Below are 21,188 nucleotides of genomic sequence, written 5' to 3' on the forward strand. Positions count from 1 at the left end.
CCACTCAAGCTTCAAATATTTTACCAAAAGCTATAAGCCAATGTAAGGCAAAGGGCATCTCTGCCCAGCGCCACATGGCAAGTAAAAGCAAACTAGCAGAATTAAAAGAAAAAAAGTGCCAATGTACAGACTAGGGGTTCATTATGTCTACTTCCGCTGTATACTTTAAAGCTGTATTAAAAATGCTGAGTCCTGTAAGACTTGAGACTCCAAAGCTGTAACTTTGTCTCACACACGGCTATACCTACAATATGCCTACCTATACCTCCAAAGGCAATGAACAGCAGGACCACAACTTCAAAAGGTAAGCCAACTGTAAACACAGCCTTGGCCAATAAACCTGCAGCTCTGTTCCGTCCACACGACAGGCGTTCCTATTATGCTCACTGAGAGGCGTGGGAGTGCATTTTTATTGTTTTGCTTTGTAGAGGAAGAATTCTTTCCCTTCAAAAACAAAATCTAATAACCAGCTTTTTTGCGTTAGCAAAATTACATTCAAAATAAAGATTTGCTTTAAAGTTTAGTCTTCATTTTGTGGTGTCCAGTTGAATGTTTGAACTTTATCGGCTCGACATTCATTTATAAGTGAGAAATCGGAGATCTCAAGTGCCACAAGAACAAAGGAAAAAAAATCAGCAGATCATTTATTACATACGTAAACATGAAATAACAAAGCAAAGGGGATAAAATAACATTCTGGTTCATGTACATTGTATCCTTCCTGACTGAGGGGTATAAATCAAGTGCTCTCCGAGAAACTCCAAAGATTTTTTGAGTCAATAAAAAAATACCCCCCCATCCCCAAAAAAACAAAAAACAAAACTGAGAGAAAAGAATATCCTAAGCAAATAAAACATTTGCAGTGTTTGTGACCTCTTTTTTGTCTTCTTCTATCTCATCCCCCCTTTAATTCCCCTTTAACTCAAAAGAAAAGTCCTCTCATCCTTCGACCAATGCCCTGTCTGTCGTACAGGACGTTGAACTTGTTGATGAACTGGTTCATACTGTTGCAGGTCTTGGTGATGGTGCCCAGGTAGGCCATGAGGCCCACGTCATTGCATTGCTATGGGGGAGAGGGATGCAAATGTTAGACAGCAACTTCTCTGTCTCAGAGTGTAGAGTAGGAGAGTAGCGTCACGCTTTGATCTCGCCGCAAAGCGGGTCCCTATGGGGTATAGTTCCAAACATTGCTCCTATGGCTGGAACTATCCCATTGAGATAAAATGAGCACTTCCACATTCCATTGTTACAATGGGAGTCAACGCTAGTGTCACCACTCTCTTACTATATTACTCTGATCTGAATAAACTGGCCTGAAATATGGTCAGACTGTAACATGCATTGTGATTTAGCGCTATGATCTATGAGTGTGGATTTTCGTGTGTGTTTCGTGTGAGGGAGAGAACTTACATCATAGAAGTCAGTCTTGAATTTGAGAGTGCTGAGAACAGGCAGTCTATGGCACAGGGCATTGGCTTCTCGCAGGATCTCATGATTAAATGGCACCTCACCTGTTTTGCACAGAGCGGGATGAGAAAGCAAAATGACTAAATAATTCATGAACAAATATGGCAATTTAATTTCCAGTTAACAATCGTAGAATCCAGTCAGGAAATGGTGCAATAAAATATGTTGGTTGGCCGAGTCAACACTCATGGCTACATTATCCGTCACAAAACATTTCAGATGGGGGGTCCGCGGCCAAATGCATATCAATTTGGGGGTCCATGGCACGAAAAAGGTTTGAGAACTACAGATTTAGAAGGCATTTGTAGAATCAACCTCAGGTCTTAATAATGGCATCAAAGTGAGGACAACTCTTTTTGCCAGAACACCCGTTTTCCAGGAATATTTCAACATACTTCCCTGAAGTTCCCTCATTCGTCCATCATGTCACACCATATCTCACCTGTTTCCACTGCTTTGACGTATTCCAGAATGATCCTCACCCTGCTGTGAAGCATCTTGATTGCACTATGTTGGGCTATGAGGTGTTCAGCCACTAACCGATATGGAAAGGGGGAGGAAGGCATCACATACAAAGTCCATCTGAACTAATTTAACTATTGCGGCAAGTTAGTAATTGTTCTTGTGAAGATATTTTGTTCTTATTGGTTAAATGTTTATAAAAATAGCAATTTCTAATTGGCTAAAGGAGCCGCAGACTGTCACCAGACTAGGACAAGCACACGCACACAGCCCAGCCTGTACAGTGTAGATTACTAGATTCACCACTAATGTGATTTGTGTAGCTTCATTCACTAACTACACACATCTTAACTTAATATTTATAGTTAAACATGACAGCGAAATGTCATGAAATCTAAGGAATCTTGGAAATGTTTCTGATGGAGTGAATCACATGATCTCTAATGTAGTTTTCCAACGCTACTTCCGAGTACCGTTGCATCATTTTGGAACAGTTCTTATATTATATGATTTGAAAAGGCTATATGATTACAGTTGCTAGATATTGCCAGAGTACTGGCTTCGGTATTCTATGGAAATGAATGTAGCTGATTCTGGGACACTGGGAGGCATGTAGATGCCATGAGCATAGCAGGCTAAGCAGATCTTACCTGTCGAGTTTTCCCCTGTGCCAGTGGCTGTCATGCGAGCTACATGGTCGACACCAATTCTTTCTGCTTCCTCTGTGGCGAGAGTGTAGGTGAGCTCAGCAAACAACATGGTGGCCTGCCATCAAAAGACAAAGTGACAATGTCAGAGGAAGGACTGAGCATGAAGAATGAAACATTAAGTTCACCGATATGTGTGCCTGTTCAATAAAAACTGTACCTCGCCATTGATTATGTCGATCACAGACTCAAATACACTAACGGGAAGCTGAAAGCAGAGAAGCGGAATTTGAATCAAGTGTGGGCAAATTCAGCAAATATACAGCATCGCTACATGTGCATCTTTGCAATAGAAAAAGCTGAGGGACTCACATCTGTGTGTTTGGTCATTGGGTTGAGCTTGAGAAATAGAGGGCTCTCAATGATCTCACACACCTGTAGCAGAAGAAACATATGCAAATGGATCAAATTGACCAGCTCACGGACACAGAAAACCACAATGTTAACTTGACTTGAATTCAATTCCATACCTGCTTGTGAATGTGTATGTCTGACTGGTCTGGGGGCCCTCCAGTGGTATACCAGCCCAGGAACTCCATTTCTTTAAAGACCTGTTTGACTGAGATGCAAGCAGAAATATTAGCAAGCACTCGCCTATGGACCACAAGGTCAAGGGTTCAATCCCAGGCACAGAAAACACTTACATTGTTCTTCCTTGGTGTAGTAATACTCTTTGTCAATATGTGCTCGGTCATCCACAGTGTGGGACAGCAACTCAAAGGAGTTCATCACCTCAATGTTTCTCCCCTCCTGCTTACCAATAAGGGCTCCAATCACTGGGCACAAAGAGAAACACTGTTAAGTGTGGCAAGTAGTTTTGTCAGTTTCCTGAATTTTCCCACTGCCGTGCGAGGGTTTACTCACTGAAACAAAGCCTGCTAGACCTTGGTAAAAGTCTATTATCAAAGCTGGGAAGCGTCTCAGGTCCCCAGCTTCTCTCTAAAATGCACTTTGTGCCATTTTAATAAAGCAATGTACCAGACAGTAACTTCTTCCACTACGCTAACGGCATTTCCGGTTGTTCCCGTGCCAATCCACTTCACCGCATTTTATTTCATGACAGAAATAGTGAATTTTTAGAGAGAAGCTGGGGAACTGAGACGCTTCCCAACTTGGATAATATACTTTTTCATAGGGTCTAGCAAGCTTTGTTTCAGTGGGTAGCTACCTGGTTGTGTTCATTTTCTGGGAATTCTAACCCTCCACGACAGTGGGAAATTTTGCTAGAGAGCAGCGGAGGCGTGCCCCCACAGGGCGTCAGTGAGAGACTCAATGTACATATAATAATGCTGTGGCTCTCCATGCACTGGTATTTTCACATGAATAAACATTGTACCCTGCATCGGCCGACCCTCCTGGGAGCGGATGCGTATCCAGTGGTCTGATATGTTGAGGATGACGAGAGGGTGCAGGGCCACAGAAACACTCCCGGTGACCCCCGAGGCCATAACACTGGGGCTGGCTGTAAGACACACATTAAGTCCATTAAGACCTGAGGCAGATAAGATTCTACAATGCCTTCTAAATCAGTAGTTCTCACACTTTCAAGATACACAAGGTGCTGTGAGCGTGTACATCTGCTATTAGCCAACGACACAGATGCAGTTATTGGTTTAGTACAGTGGTTTGCAAACTCCTCAGATTACATGATGTCAAAGACACCAAAATCAAAATGTATTTGACCACACGGACCCCGTCTTTGTGCCAGGGACCCCTTTGAAAGATGTGTTGTTATTGACATTTTCAATAGCCGATGGATATTAATGGTTAAAGTGGTCAAACAGATTGTATGCTACCGGTAGGCCTATATTAACAAATTTGGTTGGGAATGGGAACCCCCTCAAGGACCTTTGAGATCCACAGCATTAGCAGAAGTAGTGTGTTGGGCAAATCACGCCAACAGGACTAGTGTTAACGTTAAAGACAGTGAATCTAGAAAAAAACACATCTGCCATCATGACAAGCACAGCTGTCCATGCGGGCGTTTCCATGCAGAGGAGGCGCTCGGTTAGTAGAGCCATACATTTGTTGACAGTTTTCAGTTAGCTTGCGTTAGCCAGCATTGCTCTTAGCAGGGTATTAGCACACCCGCCACTCTTGTCAAAGATCACAGAACGTGCACCTACAGAACGGATGCCCAAGGATCACGCATACGGGGCCGTTTCCATTCAGGTTCAACCTACTATCGGTCGAAAACGTAGTTGTTTGGGAGAAACTCACCTGCCCCATCCACCTCCATCCCTCCACCGTTGCTCGTCGCCATCTTGACACAAGTAAACACGCAAGCGCAAGTGTTCAATGAAAATGGTAGAGTTCAGATCGCAGGGCTGGGAGGGACGACCGGCCGCCCGGTGATTGGTTATTTAGTTGGTTGCACTCTGGAGTCTGGTTGCACTTATAACAACATGATTTATGACTAGAACTCTTAATTTTACGTTACGTCACGTCATTGTAGTTGCTGAATGTCGGGTGTCCAGTTTGTTTTTTAGACAATGCTGAATGCTGTCTGTCACCTCGAACTACTACGAAGTCGTATTCGTTCATTTCGTCAACATCATTTAAATTATTTCCGTTCCATATCCCCCCCCCACGCATAAGAACTCCGTTGACATGACAACTAACTAACGAATCACAGCGCATCCCTCCTGGTTATGGGGAAGAAAGGGTGATCTTTTTCACAGCGCGAACGCAAGGTGGCAATGCTGGTGCATTTCTGTGTGTGTTTACAACAAGTAGGCCTACCTAGTAATGCTAAATGTTAAATTTAGCAACAGTGGAATACACACCAGCACTGGATATCGACAAACATGTACTTTTACTGACCAAACGCGACGGGACTACGTTTTTGTTCTGAATCTGTTATCTAGGTACTCTTTTCCCATTAGCGATCGTTTCTTAGGGATTCCTGATTCAAATGCAACGTGCTGTGCGTCTGGAAATTTAGTCCGTGTACAAGAATTTTGTTTACAAAATGGATGATTTCAAAATCTGCACCCTGGACTACTTCCCTGAGAACATTTTGATTGATATCTTATCACACCTTAGTGTACGAGAACTGGTCCGAGCTGGAAGGTAATGAAGAGTTTAAGCTTGCCTTTTCATTTTTCCTTTAGACATTAAAGCCAGAATCCTTTGTCGCGTGCATAGGGTCGCGTGTCGAGAGACTCGGGGCCAATCCTCCATGGTCGAGTCGAGACTGTAACACATGTCATTATGCTTTTGCCTTATTATGTTATTTTAGGGTGTGTAAGAGATGGAGACGTCTTGTAAAAGACCAAAGACTTTGGAGACTTGTTGATCTCACAGCATGGAAAGGGGTAACGTATTTTTCAATGTTTTGATTCTATTAAAGCCTTTTCATACCAAGTAAAGAACCTCAATCTGACCATTAGTCTTTACTTCCCGTAGACTTGAATCTGTAATTTAATAACTACATCATGCCATGTGCAATCACAACCCATCTATGTTTAAATCTATGCTGATAAATTCAGATTAAACACTGATTGTATTATTGTATTTGTCCTCTGCTTCCTCCACTGCTGTGTTCATTCTTCAACTGGATTTCCCTTCCCTGGTGATCATTGTGGGTCAGGTGACATCTCGCATACTTTGGGTCCTCCTGCGGCAGTATTTGGGCTGTGGACTAAGATGTCTGCGGTTGCGAGGGTTACTGCTCTCTGCTCGAAAGGGCATCTTGTTATCAGAGCCATGGCTCAAAGCCTTGTCCACCAAGTGTCCACGTCTGAGCAAAGTATATCTGCTGTATGCAGACTTGAGAGGCCTGCCCAATTGTCAGCTCTTGCCTCCCACTTTGAAGGTGCTGGAGTTGCGTGGCTGTGAGCTTCCATCTGGCTTTTTTGCCCAGAGCCTCCCAAGTGGAACTACTGAGGGATCTACACCAAGTGCTGGTCCTCAGAAACAAGGACGGAGCCAGGCAGGAAAAAAGCATGTCTCCCCATCAGGGATTGGTATTGAGAGACTAATGCTTCACGGTGTTCCCTCATTCACGGACCAACACCTGCAGAGTCTGACCTCATGGGAGAGACTCGAACGGTTGGAGCTGCGTGACACCTTTCGTGTGACTGCTAATGGCCTTAGGAACTGTGCTGCCAAGGAGAATAACTCTGGTGTAGAAGGGCTGACCAGCCTCAAGTTCCTGGAATTAGGCATCACTGGACAGGTGGGTTACCAGTTACAGATGGCCTCCCTGGGCCTAGGCACAGGATGGCTTGGACTGGCGGAGCTGAGCCTGGGTGGGAAGGAGGTAGGGCCAGGCCTGCTATGTGCTAGCCGCCTGAAAGACCTCCGTCGTCTGTGCCTCTGGGACTGCACACTAAGTGAAATGCAAGTTGTACGGAGTTGCAGGATGCTGCGCGGGCTGTGTGCACTGGAGTTTTCTGGTGTCTTCTTCCAGCCTCGTCAGTGTCCGTCAGTGGGTGAGGGTGAAGGTGAGGAGGAGCGGAACAGTGGAGAAGCTGCAGGTGGATCTGGTGAAGGTGATGACAACAAGAAGCTCGATGAGAACGATCCCATTCCAAGTCTCCGTCGTTCACTGGCTGCTGTGCTGCCTCGCTGCACACTAGCGTTCACCAATTGCTCTGTTCTTCAGTTTAATTCAGAATAGATTAATTTAAGGCACAGCATCAAATCACACTGTTTGTTAAAGTTCCAATGTTTCTTTAGCCATAATTCCTGTGCATTAAATGTTTTCTCAAATCCGGACACATGCACACAATAATACTCTTTTTCCATGATCATACCCACTTGAACTCAGTTGTTGGATAAAACTAAAGAGTAAATACTTTCACCATTACTATCATCACAGAAGCAGGTGTGAGTCTGAATTGCACACCACTGAATCTTACAATGATTCTGCTGTTTCCTGATTCCCTCTCCCCGCTCACAAAATAATCTGTTATAAGCAGGTGTTTGATTGTTCTTATTGGTTTTAAAGAAGCACAGCATATGATGATGTCATGTAGGTTAACCTGCATTGTAGGACAACCCTTTTAAGTAACCTCACCTTATTAACTCTTTGTGCCTAAATTCATTTTAGATAAGAGACCAATGTAATGTAACCAAATTTATTTTGGTTGTCTATATTTTAACTGAAATGATATGGCCATCTGTGGTTATTTTACTCAAATGAAATTATGTATGAGATCTGTATTAGTCTATTTTAACTGAAATAATGTGGCCAACCATCTGTGGCCAATTAGCGTGAAAGAAATTATGTTTATGAGATCTGTATTCATGAATTGAACTGTTTCATTTAAACCTGACTTTCATTTTAACTTTATTTTGAATAAATAAAGATAAAGTATCCTGTCATGTTCATCTTGTTGAGTACCTTTTTATGGGGGGAAAAACACTTTTAGAGATCTCTTGAATATCTAAATCTCGATGAAGAATTAAGATCATTCTGAATAAAATATTGGAATCTGCACTGCCCAGCCAAAATATCTAATAAACCCTGTCTTCAGATTCTCAATCCAGCTGTTATAACAGGTTTGTAAAACATTCATGACAAAGAAAAACACCAGTCATAGACTAGGAATGAACCTAGACAGCCAGGAATGAGGAATAAATTCACTTTGTATACTAGATTAGATGGGCGCGTGCATGGGCGCGTGTGCGTGTGTTACCGGATACAAGCTCTAGAACGGATGTGAGCACAGAAAATAGAAAATGTTGACGCGAAGTTTAATGGACCAATGAAGCTCTTTTGTGTGGAACAGGACCAATCCAGGCCAGTCACGCGGTGGCGCTAAAGGACAACTCAAAAACACAAGACCAGGAAGTGCCATTATCCTACCAAACGAGTCGGACACAGATTTAAATGTCAGGTTAGATTCATATAAATGACACGTATGCTGTGGCTAAGGCTAATATGTGCACAAGTAGGTAACGAGTTTACGAGCTCTCGGTCTAATAGAAACTCCGTCATACTCCGCAGGTCAGTGTTTACGTTTCCCAGTCGTCTGACATTTCTAGCGTAACTTGGTTAACTTATAATTATTATACCGTAGGCTATATGGTATCTATGTAATACACTACAATGTTTAAGTTTTTGTTATCAGAAATATCCGTCACAGAAGTTTGCTTAGTGATTTCTAAAGGAATCACCTGTTTCAGTCCTTTTACCATACTGTGAAAATGACACGAACTACTAACGATACTGAAGTCATGACAAACAAGTCAAACATTATTGATTTAAGTTTTTATTTCACAGTATGCCGAATGGGTACATTTCAAACGAAAGCACAAGTCAATACAAAAACTGTGGACGATCCATATACACTTATTTACAACAGGGTCCACCATTTTCAATTTATCAGAAAATATTAAGCACGCTGAGTTTGTGATGAGCTAGACCTAGAATGTCTGATCATTCATATAACTTCACACAGAATATCACTTTGCAATGTATGTAACAACAGAGTCATTCTAGGGCTAGTGATGAGCAAGAACCTATCAACCTATAATCTATAGTGTCCGATGGACCCCGAGATTTCTTTACTACTGCACTGTGCAGCCTGGCGTGGGTTGAGGGAATCCCAAGTGCAGGTGGAACTCTCTGACAGGTAAGACACAACATTTTTTACATTTGTCATCTTCTCATGTACTCTCATGCACACCATATTGGCTGGGTTTACTGTGGTTTCTCCCACACCACATGCAACACAGACAGACAGAATCACAAGGAATTTGGCTTTGAAAAATAGACCACACCTATGAACAAATTTGCAATCAGTTCTCTAGTGCAAATTTGTTTGCACTAGAGAACATATATAGTGCCACTGACACTATATTTACATATATGACATGTGCATTGAATGGTGGCATGTTGCAAATGGACAGTTAAACTATGATCAGACATTGTACAAATATAAAAGGCTTGACTTTTAAGTTTCTGTCAAATAATTGATTTCTTGGTTCAAGAGTTATAGTTATATACACTTCATCAATTATTTTAGCTATACATTTCTCAGTGGAAAAGTAGGGAAGTTATATTGTGTTAATAAAATCCAGATTGCTGCTTTAGAGACCTACTAAGCTTCTACCAATCGCATTAATTTATTTTCTTGTCTTTGTTCCAAACCTCTGCAAGGTTTAACAGACAGACAGATGAGGGTCTAGAACGGCATATAGAGGAAGTTTGGATACAGCGGGTATCCAGGGAGCCGTGGCTTTTCAATGGAGCCAAATTTAGACTTCACTCCTTCAGTATGGCCCTGCCCGAACCTCTTCCGTCACAGTCTTTGTTCTCTTCTCCCAAAGATCCCCCCTCCACTCTCCTGGCCCAGTCACCATCTTTAGACTGTGCAGGTGACAACTGTCTGAGACCACACTGTGATCAAAGACGGGATGTGTTTTTGTCCAAGTCAACCACACAGAATTTAGAAAAAGGACATGGACCTGTAGGTGTATTTCAAAGGTACAATGAGAAGAAAGAGAATGCACCTGTCGAGCCTTACCCTGACTGCAGCGCATCTGAAGGTGTCACGACCAACACGTCTCCATGTCCTCACAGAAACATGGACCTTAGAAATGCAGGTTCTGTCCTCACTCTGAGACTAGGCCTTACATGCTATAAAGACTTCTTGGGGACAAATTGGTCCCGCCAAGCAGGGGGACTACGTTGTCGCGGGGAGGCAGAGTTTGGGGATCCTCTGGCGCTGTTGGCCCAGCCTCTTGGTGTAGGAGGGGTTCTGTGTACGCGCGATGGACAGGTGGTGCTGATCAGGAGGAGCCAGAAGGTGGCTGAAGCAGGGGGGCTGCTGGACATCCCTGGGGGACACCCAGAACCTAAGGTGAAGAGAAAGGCCATGTGGTTTCGTTTAATTTGGACATTTTAAGGACTTTTAGAAGATGCTTCTTTTATTGTTAAATTATTTCTATCATTGAGTCATATTTGTAGCATCTCTCCCTTCAACGCATCTCTGATATTCTTTCAACTTTATTTTAAAATCCTCTTAGTAAGTCACACCATCATGTTACAGTCCAACTGACTTTTTCACCACATCTGAGCTTTTATTCATACCATCACTGTGTTCTCTGCTTTCTTCAGGCAGTGTGTCTGGACCAGGGTGCGTCTGAAGACCAGATCAACATTGCCATGCTACAGCAGAGGCAGGGGGCAGTGATCTCCGAGCTTTTCTCTTCTGTGTGTGCTGAGATCAGAGATGAGGTGTGCTTTTCTATGCATGACCTAAGGAGTAAAATGCATTTGAAATATTTGTGGGGAAAAAATCTTAGTGTGTTGGACAGGAGGATAGTATGCAATTTGGGGGTAGCTTAAAAGGAGTAAAGGACTGAGCCAAGACTCAGGCCTGAGATGACTCACTTTGTTGAGCCTGAACGTGTTAATGAAAATATGTGATGATGTGAACTACAAACTAATAACACTTTAGTGTATTAATAAAGCACTGGTGTTCATGAATTGATCAAACTTTGGATCCAAGCCTTGTCATTGTAATTTTCTTCCTCCTCGCTTTCTCTCTCTTTTTCCATTTCAAGGTGAATGTTCCACTGAGTTCCCTGGGCGAGCCTGTCTTGATGGGCATTGCTCTGAACCACACCAGTGCAGGCAGACCAAGTGCAGAGTTCTATATCAGGTACTTGCATGTGCTTCGACTAGTTCTCCCAAACCAATCTATGTAAACTATACATACTATATTATACATGTGTACTATAAAGTGCTATGACTACATAAAATGCAATTCTAGTGCTGTCTACGTAACATGCTATAAGTCTGTTTAAAATACTATCTAAGTCTACATAAAGTGCTATATTTAAAATACTATCTAAGTCTACATAAAGTGCTATCTAAGGGGCTAGTGCTACGGGCCATGGTGGAGTCTGAAGAGGTGGGTTTTCAGACTACGGCGGAAGATTGGGAGTGAGGCTGCAGTTCTGATTGTGATGGGAAGTGCATTCCATAGTTTTGGAGCCAGAAGGGAGAAGAGTTTGGGACACGTGGAGCGTTGTCCCGGCGTTTTTAGTGAAGGTACTTCCAGCTTCCCTGCGTTGGCTGATCTGAGTGTGCGTGAGGGTTTGTAGGGTAAGATCATACTTGTAAGTTATGGGGGAGCCATGCCTTTGGTTGCTTTGAATGCCAGCATCAGAGTTTTGTATTGTGTGCGTGCAGCGACCGGGAGCCAATGGAGGGAGCGAAGAAGGGGGGAGACGTGTGAGAATTTTGGCTGGTTGAAGACCAAGCGAGCTGCGGCATTTTGGATCAGTTGGAGGGGCTTACGTGCACATGCCGGTAGGCCAGTAAGGAGGGAGTTACAATAGTCAAGTTTTGACAAGACTGTTGTCTGGATTAGGAGCTGGGCTGACTCCTGGGTGAGGAACGGTCTAATTCGTCGTATGTTATAGAGTGTAAACCTACAGGATCGAGTGACAGCTGTGATGTGTGTTTTGAACGAGAGCTGACTGTCCAGGACAACACCAAGGTTCCTGGCTGTCGGGACAGACTTTACCAGGGCGTTGTCTATGGATTTACGGAGATAGTTAGCTCCCGCATAGGGCAGGACTTAGCTGGGAAGAACAGAAGCTCAGTCTTGTTTAATCAAGGAAAATGTTAAACTTTGGACTAATACTAATTTGAACTTTGGAGGAGGTAATACCATGGTAGTACTCTGGAAGCCTATGTATGTGTACATGTAGTCTTGAAATAAGGACAGGTCGCACAGCTCATGTCACGATGCAAAATAACCTGGGTTACCCTGTACATGTAGTCTTAACAATGATACAAAATTGAACTACCAAGCTGATGTTTGGAATATCAGTAGATGAAGGAAATAATGCTATCAGCTTGCAGAAAAAGTTTGATGAGAAAGTAGTGGAAAGCATGATCATTTGTTGCTCTCTCAGAAAAGATTAAGAAGTATGACCTGGCATTATCTGTCATTTTAGATTTTTGCGAGTCACTTTGTGCCACACTGTGAGCTTGTACATCTGCTATTTTTGAAATGTTCTTGAAAGTGTGATCCTGATTTCGACGGCATTCGTAGAATTGGCTTCAGGTCTTCTTAATGGGTTAAAGACAAGTACAGAGAAACTGGCCAATGGGACTATTCTCCTTCAAACTCTTAGGCCGGGTGATGGCTGATAGATAAGCATAAGCTAGTAGAGCATAAGCAGGAAGTAGTGCAGGAGGAAGCTAGAGGAGGGGCCAACAAATCAGCAATGTCAGTAGTCATCCACCGGAGAATGAAGATGCATGTTAGTCACATCACATGCTAATAAATCCATACTAACCCAGTTTTTTAATGACTTTTCCTAATTGCCCATAGAACTATTCATTCACAGGTCAGCTGCAATTATTGATAGACATGTACACATTTAGGATACAAGCTTTCCTCTGCTGCCATCTTTGCTTATTGTCTTTGATTTGTCGTTTCTATTCTATTGTCCTGTGTGTGCTATAGTCTCTTGCCATGTCCCTTTCGTTAACATTTACCCAGGACTGGGCAATATTGACAAAATCTAATTACATATTTACCAAATACGTCTATTATAAACTGTATTTCCCCAATATTACTTTTGGTGCTACAAGATGTTTTGAGAAATTAATCTTATGATTAAATGGGATCATTTGTTCATTCACTCTGCTAGTCCAACTAATTTAGTAACTGTAATCGAATAGGCAAGTAAACGCTGGAGTATATATATTTTTTGTTACAATTAATCGTGGGTGTTTTCCCCACTTAACCATAGTTTTCCAGTGTTGGGGGCTATTGTATATATGTGGCATTAGAATTGAACAAACACAGTTCTGTGTCTGAAATAGTGTCAGAGGTTTGAGCCTGAATCAAAAGCTGTTAATTTGTGCAAGTTAATTTGCCATTTAAATAGAATGGACAAACAATACCATGCATTATGACATACTGCAGCTTCCATAACAAGGTGTGTGTGTGTGTGTGTGTGTGTGTGTCTCAGCTGTTCACTAACATCTGATGAGGTCAAGGAGTTGTACTGGAGAGGAGGACTGGAGGCCCATGAATCTACAGATATTGTATTCCTCAGCAGAATGGTGAGTAATGTCATCATTATTCATTACTACTCACAAGTAAAGGCTCATACATAGTCTCGATTTTCGGTGGTTAGTTGACCGCCAAACTACATGACATCACGAGCTGCGGTGAAGAGCAAACCACCGCCACCGCTCCAGCCCTTCTCTCTGTTTTTACTCACCACCGCTCAACGTTATTTCAGCTCCGGTGGTCAGCTCATCACGCTCCACCGGAGCGGTTGTCACCTCACCACCGAAAATCCAGACTATGAATAGGCCTTAACTATCCCTCCGTGACTGACACACACACAAGATGGCCACAGCACCAGGAGGGGGTGGGGCGGAGGTGAACGGGTGGGGTCGACATATGCCCTTACTGGGCTGCATTCACAAATTCAAGACACCTGTCTTGCGTTTGTCCTGTCTTGCGCTCCAATGTAATTTGTTTGATGGGGGGAGCAGAACACATCATGAAACCCACAAGTCAGGTGTCAGACACAAGGCAAGTGTCTTGCCCAGTAATGGCATATGTCGACCCGGCCTGCTCACCTCCACCCCACTAAACTAAACACAATAAACAATGGGAGAAGGATGGGCAGAGAAAGGCCTTTAATCAATAGAGAAATGTGTCATTGTAATCAGTAGCATTACTTTATGGTACTACTAAAGGCATGGTGATTCAGCCAGCCAGGATGTTTAACACATTGGTCTAATGCAGGGGTTCTCAACCTTTTTGGCTGGGGACCCCTGGAAATGCTTTGGCCTCGCGACCCCCAAAAATAACCTTAGTAGAGAAAATTCAAAATACATAAAATGAATACTGAAACCAGATTTAATCATTAAGGAAAGTTTATGCAAACTCTTATTTTCCATTTTCCAGCCATTCAGTTGTAAAAATTTGGGGACCCCCCCAAAATAATTTGGCGACACACGGGTTGAGAACCCCTGGTCTAATGGAGACTCAATCAGAGTTGTGTCACACATCAGCTATGCAATTTATAATTTTGGAATCACCCACTTAAAAGTGAAATGGCATGAACCCTAGTCAACAAACAGGACAATGCTAATGTGAATGCAAAGAAACCAATATAGTGCTTTTGGTACTTTTAATAGGTTAATACCCGTCACATTGTTGCCAACAGATGCCAAGCAGAACCAAAGTAGGCTACTAGTCGTTTTCAAAGTATACATTACAGGTATCCAGTAGACCAGACCTATTTCATGTGAAGCTCTATGCAAAGGTTCTGTAGTAGCGCAAAGTAACATTAAACACAAGATCTCTCTATAGATGTGTGAAGGTATAGCAGTCATACAGAATAACCAAATGGCCTGTAATAAAATAAAAAACTCTTAAAATTGATCGATTCAAAACATTGTTAGTGTATTATCAAATGTTTTACATTACAAATTGTATTTTGTATGTTTTGGTTTTGAAGGACATTTTACAGTTGGATAGAGACCGCCCTCTATGGTCAGAGCTGTGTCCTTCAGCCAAGGGGGCAGTATTGCTTTATCAACTTGTGATGCCTGATGAAGAACAAGACAGCTGCAGTCCTTCTCAGACTCACATCACATTGTGAATTTAAAGTAATAAAATTTATATTAAACATATTTGTGTGTCTAATATTTACAAACTACAAGGCAGATTAAAGTTGATTGCTGAAAGCAGTGAGTGCAAATCGATCACCTTTTGCTCAATACTTTGATTACTTTCAGCATCAAACGCAGTACCATAAAAAACACATGATTTGTCCCGTTAGTATTCCTATAGCATAGAATGTTCCTTGTTGGAGCAGTTTTCTTAAAGGAGTCGACTAGGTCGTGACTGGTCGCATACATTTCACACCTGTTAGTCAGGTTTCACGTGACAAAATAAATCACTCGTCTTTTACTTTCTCTAATGACAACCTAAAACAAACTAAGTTGTCGGTTAACCTGATACTAAAAATTATCTAATTTGTTAAAGATGATAGATATCCATTTTAAAAATGAGAGCTCATCTCTTCAGTTTCATCTTTTAGAATTTTACATGTTCACTAGTAACCCTGGTAAGTGTTGTAGCCAAAGTTTCCACCGCTGCTGTTGTAGTTCGCGCCGATGTAGCAGCCCCGGTCTGGATAACCCAAGTTACTCTGCAATGTAAATGTTGTGAAACATGAGGATGAGAAGCTGTATATTCATGCTGCTATGTATTAAGCACTCCACACACAAAATATGCTACACTCACATATCTTTGCTGCAGTCCCGATTGCTGGTTCAACCTTGTGCCATCCCGCCCTACAAAAATCAGAATAATACAACACTTAAAAAACAAGAGCTTGAAAACAAAGGTGCTCAACTTTCCTTGAATTAGCCTGGAAACCTGTCTGTCAGCACCACTCTTCTTACAAGACTGATCATCATCTGATGTTTACGTGGAGTGACCACTGACCAGGCTAAATAGGGCATGCAAGGCTGCTGTCACGCCTACGGGCGCCATCTTGGATGTGATGGCCTACATATTAGATCTGCTTCAAGTTTATAAAGTTGGTGTTTGTAGTGTTTAGTGCAGTGGTAGAGCTCTTTCAGTTTGCCAATTTATCAATTTATTAAGCCTACTTGAGTACTTGTGAAATACAAGTAGGTCAGAATAAAGGGTTTAAAATAGATAATGGACTAATTATTAATTAATCTGAGTGTGACTTTTCTCTCTCTTGTCTCACACGCCGTTATACGTTTGCGTTTACGGGCCGATTCATACTGCAGTAGATGGGCGACCTGTTTCCTACCTGGCTGCTGCTGCTCCATCAGTCTGACAGTGTCAAACAACCACGTGGTCATTTAATTATTTAATATCTCCGACCGACGAATGCAATGAGTTAAGCTCGGCTATAGGTGGCTAACAACAAACTAGCCTGCTGCCTGCAACAGTAAACCGCCATTTATTTACTGCAGAGACAAGTTAAGTTTCCCCTTTCCCTTAAGGATATGTCCGCATGCACAACTCACTCGTCCAGTAAGTTGTAAACATTGCCATCGCGCGCGTTCTTTTAACGCGCCGTGTTGTACCATAGTTATGTTTTACACTGTACACACTTGCTTGTAACATTGTTGGCTTAATACTTTTGACGCACTGTTTTCATATATATATCCGTTGGCCAGGTATAGTGACTATCACCTTCGAAATGGCACACCCCCCGAATTTGCATACCAAAGGTGCGAGGTTTGTGCTATTTCATACTAGTGGCGAGGTGTGGGATTGGCTATCTTGTCAATATCTTATACTGTCGTCATCCTGTATAGTGTATACTGACCATGCATCCAATTCCATTGGCTCTTATGAGTCGGGGGAGGGCAATATGGGATTGGCCTGTTCTGTCTGAGGCGGGGTTTCTTCTTTTCCCGTCTGGCAATGGGGGGAAGCATGCCGCGTGCCCCCTCTTTATATTTCTGAAGGAGGACTTGTGCCTGTTCATTGGGCAGCTCAACATACTGCAACTCCTCCAAGAGCTCCCCCTGCTGCTCTGGCAGACTGCAACTTGCTGGAGAGAATAGGAGACAATGACACGTCATTGGGGAATAGTAGCAAGACCTTTCATACTCTGATACTGCCTTCTGTGTCAGCGACATTATCTGAAGCCGAAACCACACCAATGTTTGGTCATGCAACTCCTTGCGACCATTATCCCCAATAGCAGTTGCAACTAGTTGCATTGGTGCAGTTTGGCCTTAAGAGCATGGAGTATTGGAGTTTGTTCATGAAACATGGTTATGGTTTAGGTTACATTGTGCTGTTTTACGGGGCAACCTTATCTGTAATACTTCTCAGGCCAGGATTGTATCAATATCAAATACTATCACAATGTGTCAGACCTTGTAGTTTGAGAAGGGCAGTGTCTGGGATCTCCTCCCCTTCCCGTCTCTGGTGCTGTTCCAACCGTCTCTGCCACTCCTCTTCTGTGGGGAAGACCACCACCACCCTTCGCCTGAAGCCACTGAACAGCTGCAACTTGTGGCGCCGTGCAGAGAAGAGCACGTTGGACTGAGGACATAGTGTATAGTTGTTATTTGTGTTTTACAGCACTTTAGTAAAATACAGACATAGGATATTGTAAATTTAATATTTATATCCGTGATTCTATCATACAACTAAACCAAAACTCATATGAAATGTATTATCTGCATATTACTATGATTCACATTTTAGAGTTCACTATAGTCTGTGTGTTAGAGTTAGATACTTTAATTACCTGGTCAAGGATATAGTTTCCTGGAGTGTGAGCAGCCATCTTGATCAACTCAGTCACACACTGAGAGGCCTGCTGTAGCTGGCTCTCCCTGTTGCCTCGACTCTGTACACAAACATACAGATGATCAATCACATTTGATTTATATAACAAAATGGTCAAGTATTAGGGAGCTTAAACTGCAGCTTGCCTAGGTCAGAAGTAAGACTTACAATCATACAGGCGACTACCGCCTCGGTACCCAACAGTTTGAAGTGTTTCCCTGGCTGCTGTTTAATGTGATCTTTGGCCCAGTGAGTCTTCCCAGAACCAGGGAGACCCACCAACATTATCACCTGGAGAGGGACAGAGAAAGAGATTTTAAGAAATGATGAGAGATCTGAAAATGTTCTCTGGGAGGATATGTTACAAAAGTAACAGCATATAGATAGAGCCTCAATGTAAGGCAACATATTTGCCATCAAAATACCACAGCCACGCCTCACCTCACACTTTCCAATGGGTGAAGGGGGCCGTGGGGAACGGAGCATATCTTCTGTAGGCAGGGATGCAAGTGAGGTGCAGCCTGGAGGGCCGGGGTACCAGGGAGGCATTGTGGAATCCAGGTGAAAGCTGACGGAGCAGCCCTTACAGAGGACATGTGGGAACAGGGCACGCCCCAGGAGCACCTTGGAATCCAGTTGAAATGCAATCCCCATGGCGCGTCCGTTCTTATGGTAGGAAAGTTGAATGCAGCTCTCGTAGAAAAACTACAGGCGTACACAAACAAAACACGCACATCAGATGTCATGATCTCTCTAATAACAGACACAACTATGCTTTACTATTCTACATATGTCTGACCACACCACAGTACAAAATAGACATGTAGGTGAAAGTTTTACTCACAGCGTAACATCCAATGACATCACCTTCCGAGAAGGGTTCCCCAAACACCACCTCCTTTCCATCAGAGACTTTATTGCCCCGACTATCGTAAGCATAAGATAAGTCCTCTTCACCTGCGAGTTGAAAGGCCAGAGTGGGGGGAAAATGGGATTGACCCATAACTATTTTGGTACCTTGAAAGGTTTAATGCAAAAAACAAAACAAATAATCTAAAATTAATGCTTGTCCTTCCTACTAGTTCCTGGTACTAACCCAGCAGTAGAGGGCTTTCAGCCACTGACCATCCCACTCTCAGGCCGAAAGGCTGCGGGCCTCGACAGGACGTCTGCTCTTCTGGACCTGCAACCAGGAGCTTCCTGTCCAGCCTCACCTCAAATCCCACCTGGCCTCGCCAAGCTCCATGGCTCAGCCTGCAGCCTGACCACAGTAGTGGGAAACGATCCCAGAACCGTGGCTGACCACAGGAACCATCAGGACCCACTTCAAAGTGAAGGTCACAAGTATCTGTGGGAAGAGCGACATATATGATACTATCTATGCCATCAATGTCCAATGCAGACCAATAATGTGTAATCAATTACATTTTCATTCAATTCTAAACCCCTTTAACCAGAAACTGGGGATGTAATTATTACTGAAATCACCTGGCATAACGTTGGTCTGGAATTACAGTTCTATGGTCATTATTTGTGCAGAATAATATACACATTAACAATGAAGAACAATTTTCGGTAGATGTGGCACAGGCACAGCTCTGAAATTCAACATTAAGCAACAGCCAGGCCTTTGTCCCATTTGTATTATTTTTTAGACCTACAGTATATTTGTTCTAGAATTTCATTTATGGCACTAAATTAATGGAACAAATTTAAATAACACCTTTGAGATTATACTTGTATCATGGCTTCCCTTCAACATTATGTAGTCATTTTGAGAGACTCACATCGATCCAGTTTGACTTTCTCTCCCATGTCCACATCCTCTCTCTCTGGCGGAGGCTGTGGTGATTTGGCCCTGGTTGTAGTGGAGGAAGAAACAGATGGTGCATGAGGGTGAAGTTAGCTCATCCTAGTAGACATTTTTTTTCCAGTAATAGCAGATGTTTGCAGCACGGCACAAAGTGTAACACTGTGAGCTTATATCTACTATTTTTGAGGATTTTCAAGGGATTCCAGCACAAACGCAAAGCCTGTCAATGGCCTCTCTCTTTTGTCTTACCTTTTATACCGAATCTCCTCTTTGAACTCATAGAAAGACCTGCCTTTGTAGACCTCCCCCACAAAGAGAGGTATGCCTCCCTCTTCTTCTGCATCATGATTTATCCTTCCTTCCTCCAACTCTCCCCCCTCCTCCGGCAGGGACAGTGGGTCGTGGCTTGAATCAGCTCTTACGGGGCTAGACACAAGGGTTGTCCGGTGTTCCCGAACTACTTGTTGGATTGAGACCGTCTGACACGCGGCGGGCAGCTCTGTTTCTGTCATAAGCGTCAATATTGTCGACTCACCAAGCAGTTGCCTTGACCCGGACTGAGGACTGGTCTGAGTGGCAGTGTCTGTGAATTGTCTTGTAAACAGACGTTTGCACGACGGAACATACTTTTGTTCTGGATCAGAAGTAACGTTCGACTTCGATGTGACAATGGCATAGGGTTCCTGGAGATCGGGCGATGTGGCGACGACGTCTATCGGCGCCGTTGTTGTTGGTGAGCAGTTGTTTTGTATTTGTCCATCATCTGTACTGCTGTTAACAGTTTCGCTGTCGCATTCTCTCGATTGCGTATGCAATCCGGCTTCACCCGCAGACCACAGTCGACCCACGAGTTCAGCTTTGAGTCCCTTGGTGTCCAGTCCGAATTCTTTAAGTTTGACTCGAAGTTCCGGTACTTTGAGCTTTTTTATTTCCGTTAACTTCATTTTTCGTAACTTATCGCTATCTTTGTTCCTAATGCAATATACCGTACCAGTCTAGAGTAGATAACGTCGGTAAAAGACGGCCAAACACACGGTAAGAAGACACGGGCGAAATACCACACAAGTGAAAGTCCACAACACCAAAACAACAAACACAATTCAATATGGTGCCTTGTCTAGTTGTCTTGTGATTGGTTAAACTCTCTTTCGTCTTCATCCTTTTGCGATTGTTTTTGAGCAGATTACGCCTACAGCACCATCTACTGGTACATATCAGCATTCGGACTAGCGGGCGTGCATTTTGAAAAAAGGAGGAGGCTATATTTAGGGCCTACTTATTTTCGTATGAACCAATTTAATATATTTCTTTCCACTAGTACAGTAACCGTCAACACCACTTTGTACTCGATCCCCCCACAATAAGCCCACACTGCCATCAAGGCAAAGACTGATTCTGGGTACATTCTGAATAAATACTAATAGTTTTGGACACCAATAACTAGTG

At 43.0% G+C, this 21,188-nt stretch overlaps 4 protein-coding genes across 7 annotated transcripts; 2 read left to right on the plus strand and 2 right to left on the minus strand.

Moving 5' to 3' along the window:
- Window positions 1-627: 627 nt before the first annotated feature.
- On the minus strand, window positions 628-5,153 carry cops6 (COP9 signalosome subunit 6). The gene is made up of 10 exons (XM_080774159.1): window positions 4,857-5,153; window positions 3,973-4,098; window positions 3,281-3,412; window positions 3,107-3,195; window positions 2,949-3,011; window positions 2,797-2,844; window positions 2,580-2,694; window positions 1,910-2,002; window positions 1,411-1,511; window positions 628-1,063 (listed from the first exon to the last, which is right to left on the minus strand). Exons 1-10 carry the CDS (start codon window positions 4,897-4,899, stop codon window positions 923-925), a joined length of 951 nt encoding a protein of 316 aa, XP_080630285.1. The 5' UTR covers window positions 4,900-5,153; the 3' UTR covers window positions 628-922.
- A 146-nt stretch (window positions 5,154-5,299) lies between these two features.
- On the plus strand, window positions 5,300-7,980 carry LOC308322747 (F-box/LRR-repeat protein 12). Its single transcript, XM_080774153.1, has 3 exons — window positions 5,300-5,708; window positions 5,878-5,953; window positions 6,229-7,980. Exons 1-3 carry the CDS (start codon window positions 5,608-5,610, stop codon window positions 7,258-7,260), a joined length of 1,209 nt encoding a protein of 402 aa, XP_080630279.1. The 5' UTR covers window positions 5,300-5,607; the 3' UTR covers window positions 7,261-7,980.
- A 471-nt stretch (window positions 7,981-8,451) lies between these two features.
- On the plus strand, window positions 8,452-15,270 carry nudt22 (nudix (nucleoside diphosphate linked moiety X)-type motif 22). Of its 3 annotated transcripts, none has more exons than XM_080774508.1 (7): window positions 8,452-8,592; window positions 9,129-9,220; window positions 9,748-10,450; window positions 10,708-10,827; window positions 11,157-11,254; window positions 13,587-13,680; window positions 15,096-15,270. In XM_080774508.1, the coding sequence occupies exons 2-7, from the start codon at window positions 9,135-9,137 to the stop codon at window positions 15,237-15,239; spliced, it is 1,245 nt and encodes a 414-aa protein (XP_080630634.1). In that variant the 5' UTR covers window positions 8,452-8,592; window positions 9,129-9,134; the 3' UTR covers window positions 15,240-15,270. The 3 variants fall into 3 exon arrangements, with proteins under 3 accessions (XP_080630634.1, XP_080630636.1, XP_080630635.1); XM_080774510.1 differs by having other exon boundaries at window positions 8,460-8,592; window positions 9,088-9,220; XM_080774509.1 differs by lacking the exon at window positions 8,452-8,592 and having other exon boundaries at window positions 8,638-9,220.
- A 153-nt stretch (window positions 15,271-15,423) lies between these two features.
- Window positions 15,424-20,939, minus strand: LOC308322973 (heterogeneous nuclear ribonucleoprotein U-like protein 2). 2 transcript variants are annotated; one of them, XM_080774506.1, is made up of 11 exons: window positions 19,992-20,938; window positions 19,717-19,787; window positions 19,026-19,277; window positions 18,774-18,886; window positions 18,371-18,634; window positions 18,098-18,220; window positions 17,889-17,990; window positions 17,512-17,680; window positions 16,953-17,180; window positions 15,887-15,936; window positions 15,424-15,791 (listed from the first exon to the last, which is right to left on the minus strand). In XM_080774506.1, exons 1-11 carry the CDS (start codon window positions 20,684-20,686, stop codon window positions 15,696-15,698), a joined length of 2,163 nt encoding a protein of 720 aa, XP_080630632.1. In that variant the 5' UTR covers window positions 20,687-20,938; the 3' UTR covers window positions 15,424-15,695. The 2 variants fall into 2 exon arrangements, with proteins under 2 accessions (XP_080630632.1, XP_080630633.1); XM_080774507.1 differs by lacking the exon at window positions 15,887-15,936 and having other exon boundaries at window positions 19,992-20,939.
- Between the last annotated feature and the right edge of the window lie 249 nt (window positions 20,940-21,188).

This window comes from Protomyctophum bolini (assembly GCF_963924005.1).
Source record: "Protomyctophum bolini genome assembly, chromosome: 10".
Lineage (NCBI taxonomy): Eukaryota > Metazoa > Chordata > Actinopteri > Myctophiformes > Myctophidae > Protomyctophum > Protomyctophum bolini.

Excerpts from the sequence above, each read along its gene's own strand:
- cops6 (XM_080774159.1), bottom strand. The coding sequence starts at position 4,899 with ATGGCGACGAGCAACGGTGGAGGGATGGAGGTGGATGGGGCAG. Across the intron at positions 4,099-4,856 it reads GATGGAGGTGGATGGGGCAG|CCAGCCCCAGTGTTATGGCC; the intron begins GTGAGTTTCTCC and ends TGTGTCTTACAG. Across the intron at positions 1,064-1,410 it reads TCAAGACTGACTTCTATGAT|CAATGCAATGACGTGGGCCT; the intron begins GTAAGTTCTCTC and ends TCTCCCCCATAG.
- LOC308322747 (XM_080774153.1), top strand. The coding sequence starts at position 5,608 with ATGGATGATTTCAAAATCTGCACCCTGGACTACTTCCCTGAGAACATT. Across the intron at positions 5,709-5,877 it reads GAACTGGTCCGAGCTGGAAG|GGTGTGTAAGAGATGGAGAC; the intron begins GTAATGAAGAGT and ends ATGTTATTTTAG. Across the intron at positions 5,954-6,228 it reads ATCTCACAGCATGGAAAGGG|GTGACATCTCGCATACTTTG; the intron begins GTAACGTATTTT and ends ATTGTGGGTCAG.
- nudt22 (XM_080774508.1), top strand. The coding sequence starts at position 9,135 with ATGGACCCCGAGATTTCTTTACTACTGCACTGTGCAGCCTGGCGTGGG. Across the intron at positions 10,451-10,707 it reads GGGGACACCCAGAACCTAAG|GCAGTGTGTCTGGACCAGGG; the intron begins GTGAAGAGAAAG and ends TGCTTTCTTCAG. Across the intron at positions 11,255-13,586 it reads AGTGCAGAGTTCTATATCAG|CTGTTCACTAACATCTGATG; the intron begins GTACTTGCATGT and ends TGTGTGTCTCAG.
- LOC308322973 (XM_080774506.1), bottom strand. The coding sequence starts at position 20,686 with ATGAAGTTAACGGAAATAAAAAAGCTCAAAGTACCGGAACTTCGAGTC. Across the intron at positions 17,991-18,097 it reads CGGTAGTCGCCTGTATGATT|AGTCGAGGCAACAGGGAGAG; the intron begins GTAAGTCTTACT and ends GTTTGTGTACAG. Across the intron at positions 15,937-16,952 it reads CCAATGGAATTGGATGCATG|GGCGGGATGGCACAAGGTTG; the intron begins GTCAGTATACAC and ends TGATTTTTGTAG.